Source organism: Pogoniulus pusillus, chromosome Z (assembly GCF_015220805.1).
Source record: "Pogoniulus pusillus isolate bPogPus1 chromosome Z, bPogPus1.pri, whole genome shotgun sequence".
Taxonomy (NCBI): Eukaryota; Metazoa; Chordata; class Aves; order Piciformes; family Lybiidae; genus Pogoniulus; species Pogoniulus pusillus.
Genome location: NC_087309.1, coordinates 36,277,195 through 36,299,247, shown reverse-complemented (window position 1 = coordinate 36,299,247; position 22,053 = coordinate 36,277,195). Strand labels below are relative to the sequence as shown.

At 37.2% G+C, this 22,053-nt stretch overlaps 1 protein-coding gene across 6 annotated transcripts in view; it reads left to right on the top strand.

The window, feature by feature from the left end:
* Positions 1-22,053, top strand: part of MEF2C (myocyte enhancer factor 2C) — a 131,724-nt gene that overhangs the window by 34,271 nt on the left and 75,400 nt on the right. For 5 of the 6 annotated variants that reach the window (XM_064140602.1, XM_064140600.1, XM_064140601.1 and 2 more), the window contains exon 2: positions 13,341-13,535. In XM_064140602.1, the coding sequence (XP_063996672.1) occupies positions 13,482-13,535 (54 nt within the window). In that variant the 5' untranslated portion in view covers positions 13,341-13,481. Of the gene's footprint in view, positions 1-11,945; positions 12,006-13,340; positions 13,536-22,053 lie in introns of those variants that run through there. The other variant, XM_064140599.1, reaches the window with a different exon arrangement.

The window sequence follows — 22,053 nt, the reverse complement described above, 5'->3', positions numbered from 1 at the left end:
CATATCCTCATGTGGAAAGCATGAATTAGTTACCTAATACCATTTTCAAAACCTGAATATGAACTATGATGTGGTTGAGCAGCATGCTAAATTAGACAGGGGCTATTTTTGTCTTTGTAACTGATTCAAGGTGGATCTTTAGTGTCTAAAATGCAACTCTTTACCGTACTAAAGCAAAACTCCTCTGTGTGCTCTGTCTGTTTTCATCCAGATATTATTAACAGAAATATATATATGTATTGCTTGCTCCTTAACCACCATCAGGGAGGAAAAAAAAAACCCACACTAAGAACAGAAAATTCCTTCAACAAGTCCATTGTTCAAGGCACCTTGGCTGTTTTTTCTTCCAAAGGGCAGAAGCAAATTCTGTATCTTCCCTTTCTTATAACCTTACCCATTTGTGCTGTTTGTTTGTTTGTTTTCCCTAGTTCCAAAACAGTGGGAATTTAGTTTGGATCTTCCAATACAGAGAAATGCCTGCATTGGAAGATAGAGCCCGGAGATGGAAAGCAAGTAGCTTCAACAAATGAGTCATTGTGTGCTAGAACTAGCAGATAGGGGCACATTCTTTATTTCTTGATAGACAGAACCTTACGTTTTTCTAAGAGGTGCCTCCTCCTGAGCATGTGAAATTCCAAACATGAGACACCAAACAATATATAAGCAAGGTTAATTTCCTCTCATGTGGTTTATAGGACATATCAGATCTTTGTATTCACGACTTGTTTTAATTGTGGCAATTAACTAGGCAAGAATGTTTAAATATGTAGTTATTTTTATTTCCAGAAAGCCCCATCCACAACTATATACAATTTAGTTAAATTTGGGTTCTAATTCGGTCGGGAACCTCTTCACAAGGATGCTTATGGGCAATTCATTAATTTAGGAGAACCAGAAAATTGGAAAAGTTAATCCACAAAATGGCTTTGCTCCACTTAGAAATAAAAGGCAGCCTGGAGCCTTAGGGAATATCTGTGCTACTCACAGTGGTGGAGGAGGAATTTCAAGATAGTCCCTGGCTCCTTTGTGGCAGTGTTGGAACTGCTTGGTGTCTTGATAACCGTTGAGAGGCTTCTAGAACTTCCCAGGCTCTGGCAGGGTGCTGGAAAAGAGGCAGACAATCTCTGACCTGATCCTGGCTCCTCTTGGCACAGAGGTTTGAAGAGGTGCAGGCAGGATCTCTTGCAAATGTGCAGAGAGCATGATGTCAGTGGCACTTTCTGTTGCATTGTGAGGCACTTAATGCCTTTTCCTGGAAAACCTGAGAAACTTAAGTTTCCAGGTAGTTCAAAGCCCAAAACATCAGGGCTAAGCTGGTCTAACACATGAGGCAGAGCAGAACATGTTGTCCAAGCCAAGAGCAGTGAGGCAGAGCGTGTTGTCTGAGCAGAGCAGAATGCAGAGCAGGGCAGTACACACTGAGGCAGAACAGTGAGTCAGAGGCAGCTCCATGTGGCAGAGGCAGCTGGGCAGAAGCAGCACAACTGCTTGCAACTCAATTTATGTTGTTTGCCTGAGTGTAATGGCTCCTTTGGCCACAGAGATTCACCAATCAAAATGGCATTTGCAAAACTGACCATATTAGGTGAAACCAGAGCTTGCGTACCCTTATTTGGGCAAGACACCAACAAGTACCTAAACACCTGCGTGTCCAGAGAAGGGCGAAGAGGCTGGTGAGAGGCCTTGAGCACAGCCCTACGAGGAGAGGCTGAGGGAGCTGGGATTGTTTAGCCTGGAGAAGTGGAGGCTCAGGGGTGACCTTATTGCTGTCTACAACTACCTGAGGGGTGGTTGTGGCCAGGAGAAGGTTGCTCTCTTCTCTCAGGTGGCCAGCACCAGAACAAGAGGACACAGCCTCAGGCTGCACCAGGGGAAATTTAGGCTCGAGGTGAAGAGAAAGTTCTTCACTGAGAGAGTCATTGGACACTGGAATGGGCTGCCCGGGGAGGTGGTGGAGTCGCCATCCCTGGAGCTGTTCAAGGCAAGATTGGACGTGGCACTTGGTGCCATGGTCTAGCCTTGAGCTCTGTGGTAAAGGGTTGGACTTGATGATCTGTGAGGTCTCTTCCAACCTTGATGATACTGTGATACCTTTGGGTACCTGTTTATCTCTTTGGGAGGGGACACAATGGCCCAAGCCTTTGTTTTCCTTGTGCCCTTGCCTTCCCCATCAGCAGAAGGGTGGAGCAACCAGGACATATAATAGGCCTACTAGACTTTCACAACACAATATTAGTGCTTCTTTACTATACTGCCTCTGTATTTTTCACTTTTTAGCATAGATGTGTTCTCAGTTCATGTGTTTCTACTTACATTGTGTGTATTTTGTATATTTAAAAGCAGCAACCTGTCCTAATTTATGAGCTTTGCCATAAGAAAAAGACATATATTTCACAGAGAGAGGCAGTTCCTCACCCCTATTCAGTGAAATGCAGGTGTTTTCATTTTTTTTATTAGCCTTATTATGTACCTGACATACATTTCATCTCCTTTTGTCCTTGGGGAAAAAAAAAAGAAAAGAATGGAATTACAAGCATTAATGTAGACTTTTCATCTGACCTGGTCATTGGGAAGATTGATATATTTCCTTGGGTTTTTTTTGTTGGTTTGGTTTTTCTCCCCTCTTCCTTTCAAGCCTACAGCAGTCTCTGGGAAGCAGATGAGTTCAGGGAGTGTCATAGTTTTTATTCTCATATTTATCACATTAATATTTACACAGAATGAATGAACAGTTAACAGCTCAGCACTCTCCACCATGTTGTGTAGTCTACTTTACATTTCAGAAGAAACAGATTTAATTCTTTACACTTCTGGGAAAGTCAGGAATTAAAGGGAAAAGGGTGAGTTTCTGGAAGAGGCCATGAAAAAGAGAGGAGCGGAACTTCTCTATGTCTAATAATTCCTCTGTTGAGAAATAAGCTGCCAGATGAAGGATGCACTGATCTGAGGTTGCCTTGGAAAGCTGCTAAATGTACTTAAATAAGAAACCTAGGTGTTCATGTCTGTGTTACAGAAAAATCAGCTTTCTGTTTCCCTGGTAGTATAATTGCAGTTGAGATAATCTAACATCACAGATGAAAGCCATTTTCTAGGTAGGAGAAGTAAATTTCATGAGGGCCACTTCTATAGCTGGGGAAAAAAAAGGTGAGTTTTGGGTACACTGAAGATCCGAAGAAAGGCTTGTGCATCATAAAGGCAATTTATTTTTTCCAATTTTGTTAACCTATCTCAGATACTAACTTTGCTTACAAAGCTTATCTAACTACTTTTTCAATGCAAGTGAATGTGTCTGTTCTCATGTTTGGATTGGCTTAAGGGAGTAATTACATAGAAATCAGCGACATTCTCCAAATTTAAAATCATACTTGTGTGAGGCGTAGTTCATCTTTCAAAGGCAGTGGTTGCTTTGGATGACTGCATCATACAAGATATATTGGTGAAAGATAGATAGGTAGGCAGATAGATAGATAGATAGATAGATAGATAGATAGATAGATAGATAGATAGATAGATAGATAGAAAAAGGCATTAGCTAATCTATATGCAACATTTTTTTTAAGCCTGAGTAATAATAACTGAACTACTAGCTATTTAGCTTGAGAGACTGGCACATAGAGCTTCCATATATCTCCCAATATTTGGTCAGAAGTCAAGGAGTTTCTGTACCTCAGGCATACCTGACTGAAGTCTTTCAGATTTGATTGCTGCAGCTCTCTATCAGGAAGCTGAACATGTTAGGGGATATTCTTAAGAGATGTTGCCCCCTTTTGGCTTCACTAGCTATCCAAATTCGGTTAGAAGTTACCTTCACTAAAGGAGGGAAACTGGCAAGTGACTCAAGTGTTTCCTTGATCCTATTTGTCTACAAAGATATTTTATATTTCTAGATGCAGCAAGGCTCAGGAACTTATGTCCTTTATCAGTTTTAAATGTTTTAGTTCCCTTTCCATCAGCTGTAACTCTTCAAAGCCATTTATCTGTGTCTGTTTTATTTCAGGACTCTGTTCCCTGTGTTTTTTCTAAATTATTTTTTTTCTCCGGTGTCTCTCAATTTTCAACTTCTCTTCATGATCACAATCACAAACCTCCAGAAAAAAGACCTAACAGAGCTCTTTGCTATTGTTCATTCGAGTATTCACGTCTGTAAGATCAGTTACACTTCCCAGCAGTAGTCCTAGCCTTTCTACTTTTTTTTATCATCTTCCAGCCATGACTCACATTACTCTTAAAATGGCACAATCATAAGCAATAATTACCAGCCAGAAAAAGATGTTATACCACCTTAATACATCTCTACAGTTTTACTGTCAAGATGTTTTTCATAACCCAAACAGTTTTACTTTCATTCAAGCTTTATCTTGGCACTTTTTTCTCACACACTGGTCATGCTAGAAGAGATTCCTTTTGTTAACCCCTTCACAATATTCCTGTTGTCTGGTAGAGAGTTACTTTGTTTCAATGAGGAACATACTCACATCTCAGGTTCTTATTCTGTTAATTTCTATGTTTATCTTCCCAGTTTTAAGGTATTTGCATCCTCACTTTTGTTCTTATTCTACCTCCTTAGGCCATTCTTCCTAAATTTCAATTTCAATTTTCAGCAGTGCTCATTCATTTATTTGTTCAGTTCATTAAAGAGAATTTTGGGCCCTTACTGTGTTTTCTTCTCTTTATTCAAGCCAGAAAAATTCCTGGTTCTAAAACTGCCTCTTTTCTCTAGATGCTTTCTGAAAAGATTCATTTGCAAATTTGTTACCTGTTACTTATAAAATTACAGTTATTAGGTTTCTGCGATACAAATCCTCACAGAGATGAAGTGATATTGCAGCACAAATGTAGCAGAATTCAGCTTGTGGTGTTGAACGTAGGCATGGTTACAGTGCCCTTTGAGTGAGAAAAAAGTCCCAGGCCAAAGTGTATAAAATTCCTCTGAAGTTTGTGTAGTTCTAAACATGTTCATCTGTTTTACCCAGACATTCTCTTCTTCATCAACTCTATTGCTCCAAGTCTGATCATTGACCATAGTTCAGACACTGACGTCTACAGCTCTCTTGTCTAAGTGCCTGTACCAAACCTCCTCACATTTCTGCAGTTTAAACTGCAAGCAGCAGAAAGTAATCAAAATTCTTTTCTGGTAACAATTCTTCTAAAAATCAATTTTGAGTTTCTTCAATAGAGGACAATCTAAAGTTGTCTGCCACTGCCATTGACATTATGGAGCACCTGCGCCCGAGCTCAGATTTGATACTGTAGTATGTAGCGTTTTCCAATAATACCTGAAATCATACCCTGATTCTTAAAAGTTTTTGTGGGGATTTATGTTCCTCACCACAGACTTCCTCACATTTAAGCACTAGTAACAAATCTGTAAATCTAGATCTAACCACAGCCAAGAACTGCCTTCAGATGATGCAGTTATTTAACTTTAGAAATCTTACACTTTTCTTCTCATAAGCAAACAGTCTCCAAAGTCCTTTGTATCTGTGCATAAGAGTACTCACAAACTGTAAGCACCAGTATCTTACTCAGTATGAAAGATGTCTTTCAGTACAGATAGACTAACATCAGACTGGTTCCAAGACATCTTTTCAACACAGAACATGCTTAATCGCACCCCATTGACCACTGAAATGCTTCCTCTCCTCCACCTCAAGAAATGAAAGACTAAAATTGTAAAACACCTTTTCTGGTATTTATTGCACATCTATTAACTATAATACAATCTAAGCAAATTATCAGCTCAAAACTATTGAGACTACCAGCTGAAACTGCAGTAGTCAAATTTCCCTACTCCATTTTCAGGCAGGTTTCCATTCCCCGTCACTGTCTCTATTTCAGACCAATTAGGTTTACAGTCTTTTATTTTTTTCTCTTGTACCATTAGCCTGTCTGATTCAATAAACTGCTATGCTTAAGCCAGTCTCCCAAGCACTTCAAGGATCCTATTCCATATTTATTGGTTAGACTACAATTTTGTTTGCCTAGCTGTCAAAGGTACATCACGAACCTAATCATAAACCTGCAGACTTTTCCTCCAAACTATTTACTTTCCAATTTTTTCAGCCAACTGATGGTAGGTGCTGAAATATCACCTACTAGTCATTGTAAATCACCTTCTCATGGGTGTGTTTGTTAGCACATTAACATTTCTCTTAATTGCATTCCTTAAAACATGCATTAGCGTCTGCTTTCTTTGCTTTACAAATCAAATATTCTTCATCTGTTCTACAAAAACATTGTAAGTTAGTCAAGTCTTCCTTTCTTCATCAAGCATAGCAGGCATATGTCTCTTCCTACTGGGTTGCAAACAATCAGTTTCATCTAGATTGCTGGTAGTTGCTTCCTCTTTTGGTGCACCACTGCAAGGAGTGACTCACCATCTGTGGTAAATGCCACAATCACTTGGAAGGCCTTTGGCCTTCTATTGTGGATCTTTATCAGCATGTCCAGGTTTGGTGTAACATGTACACTGTTTGGAAAACACTCCTTCATTGTGTCTGATGGATGAGTCTTAGCACATCCTCTGAAAGGTAAGCTAAAGCCACTCTTTTGTGTGTAGGCATAGATCAGCCTAAATCGATAGGTGGCTGCAGACTAGACACACAACATATGGATAACTCAGCTCTTTGAAAAACAGGGTCTGTGACTTAATGAAGTAGGACTACTAGGAAGTATCATCTTCTCCACTACTTTGGCAATAATGCTCAGTTTGTCCAGAAAGACTTTTCAGGAGAACTTTACAAATGAATAGCAAGTGAAACTGTTCCACCCACAGTTGCTCTGTGACACAACTTTGTACTGCACTAAAGTTATAAGCTACAGCAACAGCCATCACCTGATTCAATGCAGAAGAAGTATTCTTGCAACTCATATTCAGAAATGTTTAATTCCAAATGATCAAAATTTCACAATGCTAAATATTCTCATGTTTATTCCTCTTATAAATAAAACCAATAGTATTGATTATAACACAGTAACATGGCTGAGAGGAATTTTTAGCAGTATAACAGGAATATGTTCAAATATAAATGTGAAAAGCAGAGAAGGTATATTTCCTAAAGCTCAGACTTAGAACACATTCTTTCTTTCTAAGAAAGAAAGAAAGAAAGAAAGAGAGAAAGAGAGAAAGAGAGAAAGGAAAAAAAAGAAGTGAAAGAAGGCAAGGCAAGGCAAGGCAAGGCAAAAGGCAAAAGGAAAAAGGCAAAAGGAAAGAGGGGAAAGGAAAAAGGAAAAAGGGGAAAGGAAAAAGGAAAAAGGGGAAAGGGGAAAGGGGAAAGGCAAGGCAAGGCAAGGCAAGGCAAGGCAAGGCAAGGCAAGGCAAGGCAAGGAAAGGAAAGGAAAGGCAAGGAAAGGCAAGGAAAGGCAAGGAAAGGCAAGGAAAGGCAAGGCAAGGAAAGGCAAGGAAAGGCAAGGAAAGGCAAGGAAAGGCAAGGAAAGGCAAGGAAAGGCAAGGAAAGGCAAGGAAAGGAAAGGAAAGGAAAGGAAAGGAAAGGAAAGGAAAGGAAAGGAAAGGAAAGGAAAGGAAAGGAAAGGAAAGGAAAGGAAAGGAAAGGAAAGGAAAGGAAAGGAAAGGAAAGGAAAGGAAAGGAAAGGAAAGAGGAAGAAAGGAAAGGAAAGGAAAGGAAAGGAAAGAGGAAGGAAGGAAGGAAGGAAGGAAGGAAGGAAGGAAGGAAGGAAGGAAGGAAGGAAGGAAGGAAGGAAGGAAGGAAGGAATGAAGGAAGAGAAAGAAAGAAAGAAAGAAAGAAAGAAAGAAAGAAAGAAAGAAAGAAAGAAAGAAAGAAAGAAAGAAAGAAAGAAAGAAAGAAAAAGAAAGAAAGAAAGAAAGAAAGAAAGAAAGAAAGAAAGAAAGAAAGAAAGAAAGAAAGAAAGAAAGAAAGAAAGAGAAAGAAAGAAAGAAAGAAAGAAAGAAAGAAAGAAAAAGAAAGAAAGAAAGAAAGAAAGAAAGGGAAAGAAAGAAATTTTTAATTAACAAATCGCACATAGGGAATTATTTAGCAGTTTGCAACTTCATGAACATTTTGCTCCTGCCTTGATGCAGAATTTCATTGCCCTTGAATCATTATCTGTTACAAATTAAACTCATACCATAAATCAGGAATGAGGCCAGAAGAATGAAAAGATGAATAAGCTTTGGTAGTTAGAGATTACAAATAATTTCTTTATGTACAGACTTTCTAAGTTTGATATGCTGTTTCTCTAGTAGTCTGTAGTATTTCATCTGCTACATTATATCCATTATATCTCAAATGTTTGTTTTATACTTCCTGTAGCAAAATGCATGATCCTCTGAGAGTTAAATTTAGTAGATTAAAAAGAACTCCCATCCAATCTTTTCATGTGGCAGCATGCCATTAAGATCAAAACACATAAATGTAGGTTATGTTTAATTTCTAAATCGGAGTGCTGTGGACAGATGTTTGAAACCTTAAGATGACTAAGATTCATTTCTTTCATGGCTTTCTGCCTGGATAACCATATTGTAGCTTATGCCATTTCTGCTGTACTGCTGTACTGCTTTGGTGACGACTTACGTAATTTTATAGTGGCCTTTCCGCTAACGGCCCAAACTGTGTCTTCCATAATGGCAGTGCAACCAAACCACACTGAATGTGAAGGACCACTTCTGTCTGTAATGTCAGCTGATCTCAATCAGAAAACATAAGAGATGTTTGCTACTTTCTCCCAGTTCTCAATTGTCTTCAACTTTATGCAGCTCAAGGTGTCAAACCCTAAGTTATCAGTGCATACTTTAACGCACTATGCCCAGCTGTTTCTTCGCTGTGTTTCTACATGCAGGATAGTCAGCTAAGGCTGTTACAGAAAACATTTGTGTGATCATTTCACTTGACTATGCAGGTTTTTTGATATTTTGCAGGTTTTGCAGTTGATTTTTCATTTGGAAGATAGATGATGAATTTTACATACATTCAGTTTTTTATTTAGAGTCTGATTCAGAACTCTTTTGAGTAAACAGAACAGCTTGCACAACAACATTCTATAGATTCCTCAGGTTGCTTCTGTTTATCAAGATAAGAGTGGCAAGAAAAAGGGGACAACATTTTTTTGTTTGCTTCCTTATATCAAGATAATAAAAAAATATTTGATTTAGTAGTCTAATTTTAACTAATTAATCCACTCAAAATGCAAACTGCTTAATGAAATACAGATATCTTTATGGCAAGGTTGTTTCTTTTGTAGAGCAACCACGAAAATGCTAAAGCCCAGTACATTTTAGCTTAGTTTTTCTCTGGCTGCCTTGTTTATAAATTAAATGTTTTCACTCTCCTGTTTTGATACTCCATATTGCCCCTGGAGTGACTGTTCAAAGGACTCTCTGTCTGGGGTGTTGCAGCAAAGCAGATTCAGACAGTTCTGCTCATAGAAGGAAGTGGAGAGTTTTGGTTCCCATTTTGCACTTCTGGAACAGTTTAGGGAAGGAAGCACCTTTACACCTTTTATTGTTCGTGGTTGCTGACATCACATCCTTCCCTGACCACTCTGTGCGTGTTTCCTGCCATTCTATCAAGATTCTTCTGGGTTGCAGAGAGGGGATAGTGGGTGTGCATGTGTGTGTGTGTGTGTGCGCGTGTGTGTGTATGTGCACTCACGTCTGTATGTCTGTCCGTGAATGTGCAAACGGGAGACAGGAGCCATCATCTGCTGCTGCGTTTGTCCATTAGTGCTTTTCCCTTCTCAAGGCTCAGATCAGTCTTCTGTCAGCTACCACTGCCTCTGCCAAATCATACAGTGAACAGAAGCCCGCCAAAAATGAAGTTCCTCTTTTTGTAAGCAGTCTGATTTTTATATGTTGCCTTTTTTCTTTTTTTTCAATTGTTTGGGTTTGCAAAAAAATGCTGAAGACTGTAAGACCATAGCATGTAACTGTGTTTCTTTAAGTGCAATTTGCTTGCATGTGACTGTGTCATTAAGTTGGAAGGTTTCTTTTACGTGCTGAGTTACTTCAGCAAAGCTTTTGCAATTATCTTAGGTTCCTTTTTAGATTCTCTTGGATAATGAAAACCTGCAGTACTGTTTTGAGTTTTGTAGTACCTTAAACTTTTCTCACTGGTGCACTTTTTTCATTCTAGGGAAATACTATTTATCAGTTAACGGGACTTTTAAGTGATTACTGCTGTAATCTTTAATCCTGCAAGAATCTTCAAAAACTACTGAGAACACTGGTGAAGTCCTAAAGTAACCGTAGGGATTTGTTGGTCTCCAGAGGTCTTTATATTCCATCTGACTCAGAAGTCACCAGACTTTAAAGGTTATAGCCCTTCCATCAGATGTCTTGATTTACTCATCTGAATCTAATTGATTTGGAATCAGTCCAGCTCTCTGCTTTATATCTATACTAATGAAATGAGTATAACTCTAGGAAAACAGCAAGAGCAGCACATCTTCTTAAATATAAATATATGTATGTATTTCTGAAAGAGTAAGATGAATGTAGAGAATATCACAGCATCCCCAATTTCTTTCCAGTAGCAGAGGAGGGGAAACTTTAAAAAACAAACAAAAACAAAAAGAAAGGGAAAAAATAAATATTTTTTCTAGAAAAGCTTTTACATGAAATCAGACTAGAAAGGAAAAAAGCAAACAAGAGAGATTGGTTTTTTTCTTCCATGCAAGCAAATTTAACTTGCTGTCCATTGAAGCAACTTTGTATTTCCTTGCAAGTTTCATGTTGGATGTGTATGACCTAATGCATTTTTGTCTTCTCCTTCAGGTTCTCCCAAATTATGTGATAATATTGAACAACCAAATAATGCTCCCTTTCAGCTTTATTTTCCTCTATTTTTACCCTTAAAATAAGACCAGTGTCATTACTGGATTACTTTGGGTAATGAAGAACAAAATTCTGCCTATTGAGTATTGCATGAATTACTTGAACATAATTTTATGCAGATCATAGCAATTTTAAATGTTCTAGCTTTAAACTGCCTACAAAAACGTTTGTTGTTTGAAGACTAATAATAAATGAGGAACTGATAAGTGTGTGGGAGGGCCTCAATATATTGCTCCTCCACTAAGATTGTTTTCCTTTGTAGTAGATATTTCTTAGTATTCAGTGGTTTGTTTTTTTCCAAATGCACTGAGCATCAGCAGCTTGCCCTGCAGAACTGCTCTCATCCTTGCTACCCTGTCACCACTGTGCTAATCTGTCCATCCTGACCTTCCACCTTGCAGTGAATAAGAGCTTAGACAGGCGTAGTGCCGTAAGCTGATAGTGCCACTGGTCACAGCTGAATGAAAGGAAAGGAAGTTGTTCCATATGCATTTGCAGTGGATTATTGGCTTACTATTACAGAGAAAGCCTGTTAGACTCCTTTGGGTCCTGCATGTGCATGGGAAACACCAGTCTAACTTGCTCTTTGTATCAGAGGTAAGACTATAGGAAAAACAGGAAAGAAACCCAGTCTGAGGAAATTTAAAACTGTTTCCAAAAATAGACTGAGTCTCTTTGTCAACACTGAATATCAGATAAGACTGTCTCCTAGCTTTGTTTGGAAAAAAAGTTTTATGAATACATTTGATCAATTTATTTCAGTGTTTTGGACTTCAATTTCTTGTTGTAAAAAAGATCAAGCACCCTTGTGTCTTTTTAGGCTGTGAAAATTTGAACTGTTTTCAATCAAGTGAGAAGCAGAAAAAAAATATTGCAGCCTTTGCACCTGATTATATTTGGAATATGATTTGTTCCATGTTCTAGTTTAGGCTATAAATATGCCTAGCAGATAATGTAATGACATTCATGTCTGTGATTCTAAGATTCTATGATTCTATGACTATGATTCTATGTATAAAAAGGTAGTAAGTATTGTACTTGAAAATTTCTTTTGCCCAGCACATTAATTGTAGCTTAACAGCTAGTTAGAAAACTCAAATTGATGACTGACTTGTTAATTTATTTATTTATTATTTTTTCGTAGAGCCATAAAACTCTTGAGCATCTTAGAGTTTAATATATGCAGAGAAAATCAAGAGAGAATTGAAGATCAGAGTAAGTGAGGTCTAGCTTTTCTACCTCAGTAGCTTTGAATCAGAGCCAAATAATGGATTAAGTGGCCAGGACATCGGCTTAGTGTTACATAACATACTGTGAGAATTTATCAGGTTGGCTACGAGACTACAAGCTTAAAATATATAAGGAAACACTAACCAGTGCTTTAAGGTTCCAAAGTTTTTATTTCCAAGGTGGCATTTGTAGTGGTCTATGGGCCTAACAGAAAAACTTTAAAATGTTATTTTAAATGGTACTTGTTCAGTATTTTATTTTTTCTTCTGTTTTTGAAACAGCTCTGTGCTGCTCTACTCAGTATTCGTGAATATGAAAATATGGTAAATGGTTCAGAAGGAAAAAGTGCGTCTTTTACTTTAGTATTAGACTGGTCAGAATGGTTTTATTCCGTTTCTATCAACTCTGTTATTTCTAAGAATACTTTGCAGATGACAGAAGCTAATTTGTGATGTATGATATTTTGTGAAATACTCATTCTTTACTTTTATATGCTGCATCTAACTGTCCTAACCTCTAGAATACAATGATAATGGCAAAGCTCAAGAGATAGTACCAGTGTATTACTAAAACAGTAAAAATCTCTTTCAAGACATTTTTAAATTATCATCTGTCCCTGTTATTCTGCGCTGTATAATTTGTCTTTGGTGCAAGAATTTTTATAAGGAAAGATTTACCTGTTTGCTAGTTAGAAATCATTGGCCAGAACATTTAAGATCTCACATGGAAATGAAACAAGGAAAAATGCTTTTCTGTTTTCTTCAAGTATCTTGACTAATGCTTCCAGTAATCTATATTCTTAAAGAATAAGGTTAAAAAATTTGGATTTTGAGTACCTGACATCCCTCATATATCAAGCAACACTTTAATAAAGGTCCATCCTATTTGCATAATGAGGGACATTATCACCTCTGCTGTCAAAACACAAGATTGTTTTCCCTTCAGAAATGAATTAGTTGGCCTACTTAGCATACATAGGTACAGAAAGGTTCATTAACTCTCTGATTTAGGTAATTCTTCATATTAGAGCAGTGGGTGATATTTTGAACTAGAGAAACCTAATTGTGTTAAAATTTTGGCAATGTGTATTTTGGTCCTTTTCTTAATTTCTTGATATATTGATGTCTTTGCCCATAAAAAGAAGCCTTTGAATTAAATTATTATTTCTCTATGCATTACTTATTTTATAAATGCAGTAATTTTTTATAATATACTCACGCACTATATTATAGTGTGGGTGCTTGGTCAGCTCCATGCAGTGACTTTCATCTAGTTATCAATTTTTGTAATAACATTTGATTTCCTTTCTATGTTTGGCAGGAGCGGATGCAGGGGACTGTGAATTGAGTAGTGCAAGTGCTGAAGAAGGAGGTTTGTTTTGAGGAAACAGGAAAGAGGAAGAAAAGAGAAGGGAAAAATACATAATTTTAAGGAAGAAGGAGAGGAAAAAAAACGGGGACTATGGGGAGAAAAAAGATTCAGATTACAAGGATTATGGATGAACGTAACAGACAGGTGAGTAGCAAAAATACTGTCTTTGAACATCGTATTTTATCTCTGAAGTGACTTATTCTCAGAAGTGATCAAAAAGTTGATAACTTTATGTGCCTATACCAATACTTACATATACAAACAATGTTTGGTAGACTATCAGAGAAAAAAAGTTCTTTTGGAAGCAGCCAGAAACCTCAGAAATTTAGTAACATACACAATTAGGAATTTAATACTTGATTCTACAAAGACTGATGTCTGTGCTCTACTTTGGGCCTTCTCTGCACTCTGTCTTCATACACATGGCTAAGCACAACTTCAAGTTGTTACAGGACACAGGCTTTTAGTATCATTTGTTGTGAACTATTCTGAGTCTCTTTGCAGGAGGACTTGCAGCTACATTCAGAGATCCCAATTATTTACGTTTCTGTGTGTTTGAAGTACTTGTATTTTTACCTTCTTCACTACATAAAAATTCCATCATTTCATTAAAAAAAAAAAGCACAACATCTTTTCCTCTCTGAAGTATAAAAAAAAAAATTGAACAGCCTAACACATTCTAAAACCCACATACAGTAGTATTGGCATGTCGTAGTTAAGAAACAGTCTCTGTTACTGATGCTGTGGCTGCCTAATTAATTTTTAGTACTGCTTTAGATAAAATGTCTGAGAGCTGTCATTTATTATCAACACTATCTCTGCTAGTTAAAATATGATCATAAATTTTAAAAACTGCCTTCTTGTTTCCATAAAAATAAAATTCAACAATTGGCATCTTAAAATATAGTTTTAAGTTAAAAGCTTTTGCTGTTTACACTTGGTGTAAATGGATGGATGTTTTGCAGAAACTGAAGATGCACACATGTGAGAAATGCTCCATAAAACTATTTAACACTCTGACTAAAGTTCTTCATATATGTGACTGCAATTTAGGTGTAATCTTAAGTAGCTGTTTTTTAAGAACTTGATACTGATTCACTGTAATATGTTTATTCTGATCATTTGGTCTATAAATTTCTTCATAGATTCAGGTTGTTTCTTTAAGAAGCTGTTAGTATTCAAGGATTTTGTAATGCCATGAAAAATTCAACCTAGGCATTATGGCAAATTATAATCTTTAAGCATGCTTTCTAATAATTCTCACATTTTGTAGTGATAGTAGTCAGTTCTGGTCTCCATGACAAAAAATTTACATAGAGAAGCAAAAAATTGCCTTTATGGTGGAAACACCAAGCCAAAAAAAAATCCAAAAACAAACCCACAGTAATTATGTCAATACAAAACCATCACCATATTGATTTTACTTATTTTATAGATGGAATGGAAAGTGGAATCAAAATATTGAACCAAATTTATCATTATGCATTATGACAGTAGTTGTTCAGAACCATGGTTTCTCTTTGACATGAACCCAAATTCTTTTGTAAATGATTTGTAATTAGTACATTAGTTTACAGAGTAGCTTCAGCACCCAGTTGCTTACTCTATAAACACAGGAATTTTGGGAAACTTAATCCCCAGTTTTGCCAAAGAGTTATCTCTCAAGAAGCTAAACTTCCTTTACAAATTGAAGACTGCCTTTTAAGTTACAGTAGAGTCTCTAGAACTCCAGCACCAGCTTTCAGAATCAATGATTATTAATTAAACTATAACACTAACTACCCTAGTGCTAGTGCAGAAAATGTTTATATTGCTAGCATTTGATGATGTCCATCATGTTGTTTAGTCACTGTGAGGCTGAAAGGATAGACTTGCCTTGCTTTACCCACCCCATAGTATAATTATCTTGATTCTACTTCCCATCCCTAATAATATATGAAAATGTAACTTAGAAAGTGTTTATACTGGCTTTATCTCCTTTGAATTTAGTGCCCTCATTTAAAGCTTAGTGAAAACAGTGAAAAGATTTCTATTGATTAATTTAGACTGTGGGGTCAGGCTTTTGAGTTGTAGTGATGTGTGTATGAATTGGCTGATCACTGATTGAACTTTTAACCATTTGTTAAATGTTTAAACAGCTGCTTGATCTTTTAGCAATTCGTAGCAGAAGTCCTCCTTCTCAAGCATTATTGTTTATTGAAATATAATGTATTCTATAAGCTTTTGCTGCTTCAGTGAAGCTGCATTGGTTTATTTGTTTTCTAATTCACACACTTCCAGTAATCTTAAAATAGTAACTGGCTTATACTCCTATGTTAACAAATATAAACACTTTTAAATTCACATAAAAGATTCAAAGATTGCAAAGTTTAAAAGTTTTTCATTAATAAAATTAAGACATTATCCAAAGCATGTTTCCACAGAGCTTATTTGTGATTCTGGTTACTATGTCATGGATGGAGATTATATTCTTCTCTTTCTTACTTCCTCACTGAAATATGTTTGAAAGAACAGCAGCAAATCTGTTGACTTGGAACTGCCTTAATGCTTCTTATTTTCAAACTCAGTGTAGTTTCACAGTACACGGGATGTTGGATGGGAATATGATATACATGGGTAGTGCATTCTCAGCTGTTTTCAGGCATGTAAATTCTCTGCAGGACAGCACATGCAGGGAAAAATAGACGCAATTCAACAAGCAAGGGGACCGAGCAGTAGTTCTCTTCTGCCCTCTCCCAGTGCAAGGGTGAATCTGTCTGCATAAGATAATTTTTGCAAAATGATTTAAGTTGTTACAAGGCTTGTGGAAGGTGATTTCTCTCCCTGATTTTCCACTTATTTGCCCAATGTCCTTACTCACTGCTTATTTTTACCATTGAATGGAGTACTTGTTCTATCATGATAACAACTATTTTCCTTCACAATCCTGTCTGCTACAGTAGATGACTCCCTACTATCTAAAGTTATTGCAGGAGTAGTTTGGGAAGGACAAAAGTAACCCTGAGCAGGATTTCTCGTAGTTGGTGGGATTTGTGTGCTTTAATGAACTTACTAGTAATCAATGAGTATTGAATACCCAGTCAGATGTCCGGCTGTAAATCTTATAGTCAATGTACAATGTGGGAATATGACCTACCCTCTAAAAAACTATTTGAAATATTGTGCCGATGTTTAGGGATAAATTAAAGGGAAACTTCTGCAACTCAGACAGTAGAGGTACTGGCCTTTTACCCTGGGCTGCCTAGGAGCTCTATCATTGACTTCAGTGAGTGCGGAATTCAGGCTTCTAACTAGGAGGAGCCATCAATTTAAGGTAATTTCATGTGGGCTGCCAGTTGGTTGCATTATTCTGGCCCACATAGCTACTGTCTGGTGGCAAAGGTGTCAAGGATGTTTGAATATTCTGTGAGCAATCAAAAAATCTCTTTGATTCAGAAACTTTCAGAAAAGCCCTTCTCAAAAATTCCCTTTCACTCTGCTTTTAGCCACGGGGAGAAGGAGTGTAAGTAACTGACAAGGCTAAAGTAAATGTGTATTTATTTGTGCATCGTGATAGTAAATGGAAACGACAACTCTCAAGAGGATCCTGTCATTAGCAGCCAATGTGACCAGAGACTTTATTATTGTGACACTAGATAATAAAGTCTTCATAAATGTGGAACAAATCTCTGTTAGTGCTACTGAGGCTCCTGAGATCATAGTAGCCTTGTCAACAGCCCGTTTGAGTAGACTGTTTAGGTGACATTATCCTCACCAGCAGTAGTAGCCAGAGATATTCTGCCACAAATCTTTTGTGCATACTGAAGAAGGATGCCATGAAGAATTAAAAAAAAAAAAAAAAAAGGGGGGGGGGAGGGGGCAAAAAAGAGGAAAGGAATTTGCAAAAAAAAACAGAGACGAACTTTATTTTTATGTTTTCTTCATTGAAATAAATGACTCTGTTATAGTCAACACATGGAGGAAATATTACTTGTATTATTTTTGTTTATTTTTCATCAGTATTAAATACTTTGTTCTTTTTAATGAAGTCCTTTTGTGGAGTGCTGTAGACTGGGATCATCTGAAACTCTCTTTGCAACCATCCAGGCAGGACTGCCCAGGCCTAAAATAAATAGGTGTACTGACGTAAATGATACTGTATTACTGTTATACAAGGTCACTTACAAAATATCTCATTAAATCCATGGTCTGTGAGCTAAATCTAGAGGTACATTGACCCAGGAAAGAGGACTTACTGACTCAATGACATTCTAGTATTGGGTCTTCAAAACTCTATTGCTTTTAATTTTCATCCTTTTATAGAATCTTAAGAAATATCAGGTCTTACATGGCAATTCACCATTTTTTAATCCCTCAGATCATCTTGCTCATGAGTTTCATTTGTTCTTCTTTCTTTGCCTTTTTTTTCCCCTGTGCTTGTGAAGCACAGTGTTGTCAGACTCACAGCCAAAACGCAGCTGAGCTTAGGTAATGATTTTGCTGTTTAAAATATCTCTTAACAATTTGTTATGAGCTGCTGGGACCTTAAGTGTTATTAAATGCCATAGGAAGTGCACACTTCAATATTAAGATGCTTAAGTAGTAACACACCCTTTTGAAAGCATCATGTCTGTGTGTGAGATATAACAGCAACATATTCATGTTCCATTTTTTTCATGCATAAACTTCTTATCATTCTTTGATTCCAGAAAATTTGTAATGCTATAAACCAAGACTTGCTGCAGTTATCAGCTCAATAGAGAGCAAATTACAACAGATAAGTAAAGTGAGGTTACAGGGCAGGGAAAGAATATCCTGGAGGGAAATGACCGTTTGCAGGAAGACCTAGATTTGTTCTACTGACTTCGATACCTAATGCTGCCAGTTTCAAAACTAATTTCAGCCTCCTGTATCTATTTTTATCTGTGTTTCAGCTCTGTTTTAAAGGAACAGTAAGAGATTATCAGCTGAATCAGAAACACTCCATAGAAAAAGAGAAGATCCTTGCATATTAGTGCTAATGTGAGCAAAAGTTAGAGAATTTTTTTTCCACTGCTTTCCTGATATTGTCAGTCTTTCCCCGTGGAGTGTCTTCATTTCATCCAAGATCTGAGATTTTACTATTTTATACCTACAGGGACATGTTTTCATATGAAAATAAAACTGCTTAACTATGCAGCGAAGCATTGTGCAGTTCAATGAACCTTTATCTTAAACATCACTTGCATTCTTTTACATATTTTAATTCCTTCTCTTTTGTACATTAACTTGCACACAATAAGACATTAGGACAGTAAGACGTACAGGATTATAGTTAGGTCTTGGTCCTGTTTCTTTTCAGAGGTTAAGTTCCTGTAAGCAAAGAGTACACCTCGCGTTCTTATGATTCCTAAACTGCAGTGATCTGCGTAACCCTGGCAGCACTTTTCAGATAATGTCAGACTACCTGAGAAGGAAAGTTTTAAGAGACCAGCTGAACTGTGAATTTTTGGGAATGTATTACATTTAGGGTTAAGTGTGCCTGCGTTACAAATGTATGTTCTGAGCATAATTTAGAGCAAATTAGCATAATGTAAATATTTAGGTCAAATTACTTATAATTGAAGTGTGATCTAGAAGCCTGAGTAAAAGAGTGCAGTAGTGAACGAGGCATCTGACAACACAGAAGATTTGAAAAACAGTGCAGACAGGCTCAGACCTTGCTGTCTTGAAAGGAATGGTATGGAAAGCCCTGGGGGAGCAAGAGCTGGAGGTGGGAAGCAGAACTGAAGCCATTGTGGAGAGGAAGAAGTTACACTCTTCCTGTTATGACAGGAAATGCAGACAAATGTGCTTCCTGACCATTTGCTCAGCAGGGAATGAAATATTCTTTGACCTTTACCTTATGAACATTTTAGCAGCACAGAACTAGTAAACATGTTTTTTTTACCCTAAACATCTATTTGTACCTGCCAGAACTGGTGATAGCTTACTGATGTGGAAAGAAAAGAAAAAGAAAAAGAAAAAAAAAAGAAAAAGGAAAGAAAAAACACAGAGAAGAAAAAGAAAAGGAAAAATAAAAGGAAAAAAAGTCAGGTTTTATATCTCTCTCTCTATATATGTATTGAGTGATCTACTGTGTTTCTGATATACAGGATTTATTTTACCTAATATATGTATATCTATATATAATGGATTTAATGTTACCTCTGTGATTCAGGAAGAGGAAATAAAAAAATCAGAGATGAACCACTATTATTCTCACATACCTCTCTCATTTTCAATCTAATTTGTAAGTTAAAGTGCACAGCATATTGACACTGTACACCTTACTAATTTCCAATCTGCCATATCATCTCTTAATTAACACATATACCAATTGCCCTTCCTCTCTTGATGTACAAAAAGAAGATTTTTACAAGACATCCACCATCATGTGTTGGATTTGGGCAGACTTGATAATATCACTATTTTATGTATTTGATCTACTATTTGTGTCTTAAGTGACTAAAAATAGGGCATAGCACACAAGTACAAAACATTCCTGTTTCCACGGATCAACCATGAACATTTTATTTGTTGTAGCTGTAATTTCAGGGCATGCTGCTTAGAACTCCTCTTTATCTGGACTATTCAGCAAGTTGTTGCTCAATACGCTTGAGGCTTTCTGGGACAATAGCTCTTTTTACCAGCATAAATCACTGCTGTCTCATCCCTGTAAGTTATGCTGGAGGGTTGTAAGAACATGGAAGCAGATTGCTGAAGGTCCTTCACTGCTCTTTAAAGGGTCTTTCATTTAATATGGCATGCCCAGCTATTGCATAAAGGAAGGTTTGTCTGGAGTGAATCCTTCGTTGGTGCTGCTTCCCAGTCCTGCTGAAGGCTGCTGTAAAGACTGTTGCAGAACAGAACTCTTCAAGGTCTCTTCAGATCAGAATGAAAATTAAATAGGAGGAAGTGGAACAAAGATTATGATAAGAGCTGTTGCCTCTCCGGTAGTTAGTTGGGGCTTCCATATATGACAGCACTAGGCTCCCAGCACTTCACTCAAGAGCACAGTGGTTTGCACATGGCCAACATGACTTTGTGTGCTATATTTGCATTTATGTAGATTTCTCTCCTAATATCTCCTGTTTGCCACATGCCATGCTCATTCTAGTCCCTGCATCAGATATGTAGACTTTCCAGATGAAACAAGGACAAACAGAGCAATATTTCTTGGCCAGGCAATGTCTATGGCAGACATTTCTTTGCATTGGTGATCTCTGTTTTTCACTATTCACATGTATATGGGAAGGATTATGTGCAAATTCCCTGTTCTGCTCATTTTTTCTATGTTAGCAGCTATGTATCTTTATAATTGGGATATGAAGAAGGAAGGGAGCACTGATATTTTGCCATTGGCTGTACTGAATTACTTGAAAGACCACAGGACTGCTTCTTTGGAAACATGAAATGTTAGCACATATTCTGTGACCGTTAATGACAAATACAGAGTGCTGGCATGGTTTAGCGTCTCAAAATGTGTGAAATTTCATAGAAAGTATTAGGAGGACCTAATTGAAAACAAACAAAAAGATTTAAATAATCCCAAACTAACTCCCACAAAAAAAAACAAACAAACAAAAAAAAAAAAACAAAAAAAAAAAAAAAAACCCAACACAACAGCCCTAAAACTACACTGTGACAAAGTCAAATAGTGCAACCTGAAGTCTGTACTCACTAAATAGGAGTATTTATGGCTGCTCCTGTTCCTCCACTGATACATTAACATCTACAAGATGGTGAAGCTAAATAACAGCTACTTCCAGTGGCCAGTATCACCACTTACACACACTTTTAAGTTTAAATTTCAGGACGTGAAGTACTTTACACTCACAACCAAGCAACATTACCTGCTAATTTATTTATTTTAAGGAAGTTTTACTTGCTATCAGTTAAACAAGAAAGCCTGCTCTGGGCAAGATCGCTGTCTAAATGGAGCATATCACAGTGTGTGATAGGCATGCTTGAATTCAGGGTGTCTACAGCCCCACTTACAGGCATTGCAATGCCTAGTCCGTGAACCATCTCTCAGAAGACTTTTGCAGATTTATGCATGAAGAACTAGTTGAGAGGTGTTTCCATGCCATTGAAGAAGAGACAGTTGAAGTGGAAAGGCGTCCTTTTAACAATCCTCTTTTGTCAATGCCTTTCCGTTAGCACATACAGTGGGTTTCACCTTTAGAATTTCATCCAGAATGAATAAAAAGCTTGCCTTGATTTACATCAAAGAAGTTGGAAGCAAGCTACCTCACTGTTTGAGCTTTTTTAAGTCTTCCCAATACTTGAAAACAGCATCTGATTTGCTCACAGCTTACAGAGTCATCAGCATTTGTCCTTCTTCACATACAAGAATGGTGCAGGTCTTACTAACCTATTTTTGAATGCCATCATTCCTGTTACGAGGGCAGTTTCATTGCTAAAATAATCTTTAAACAAGTAAAATAACCATAGGGCTAGTTTTCGGTAAATACAAAGTGATGGAATTAGGTTATTTTTTGGTACGTTTCGGGGTAAATGTGGCACTCTCCACGCACTCATCTTTTTGCACTAAATACAAAACTATGCGTAAAAGCACCTTCTAACAGTGTTTAGAAATTGTGTCAGTGTTCAAGCCCTGTGTTTAAAAGACAGCTGAATGCTGGCCTCTTACCTACTCAGC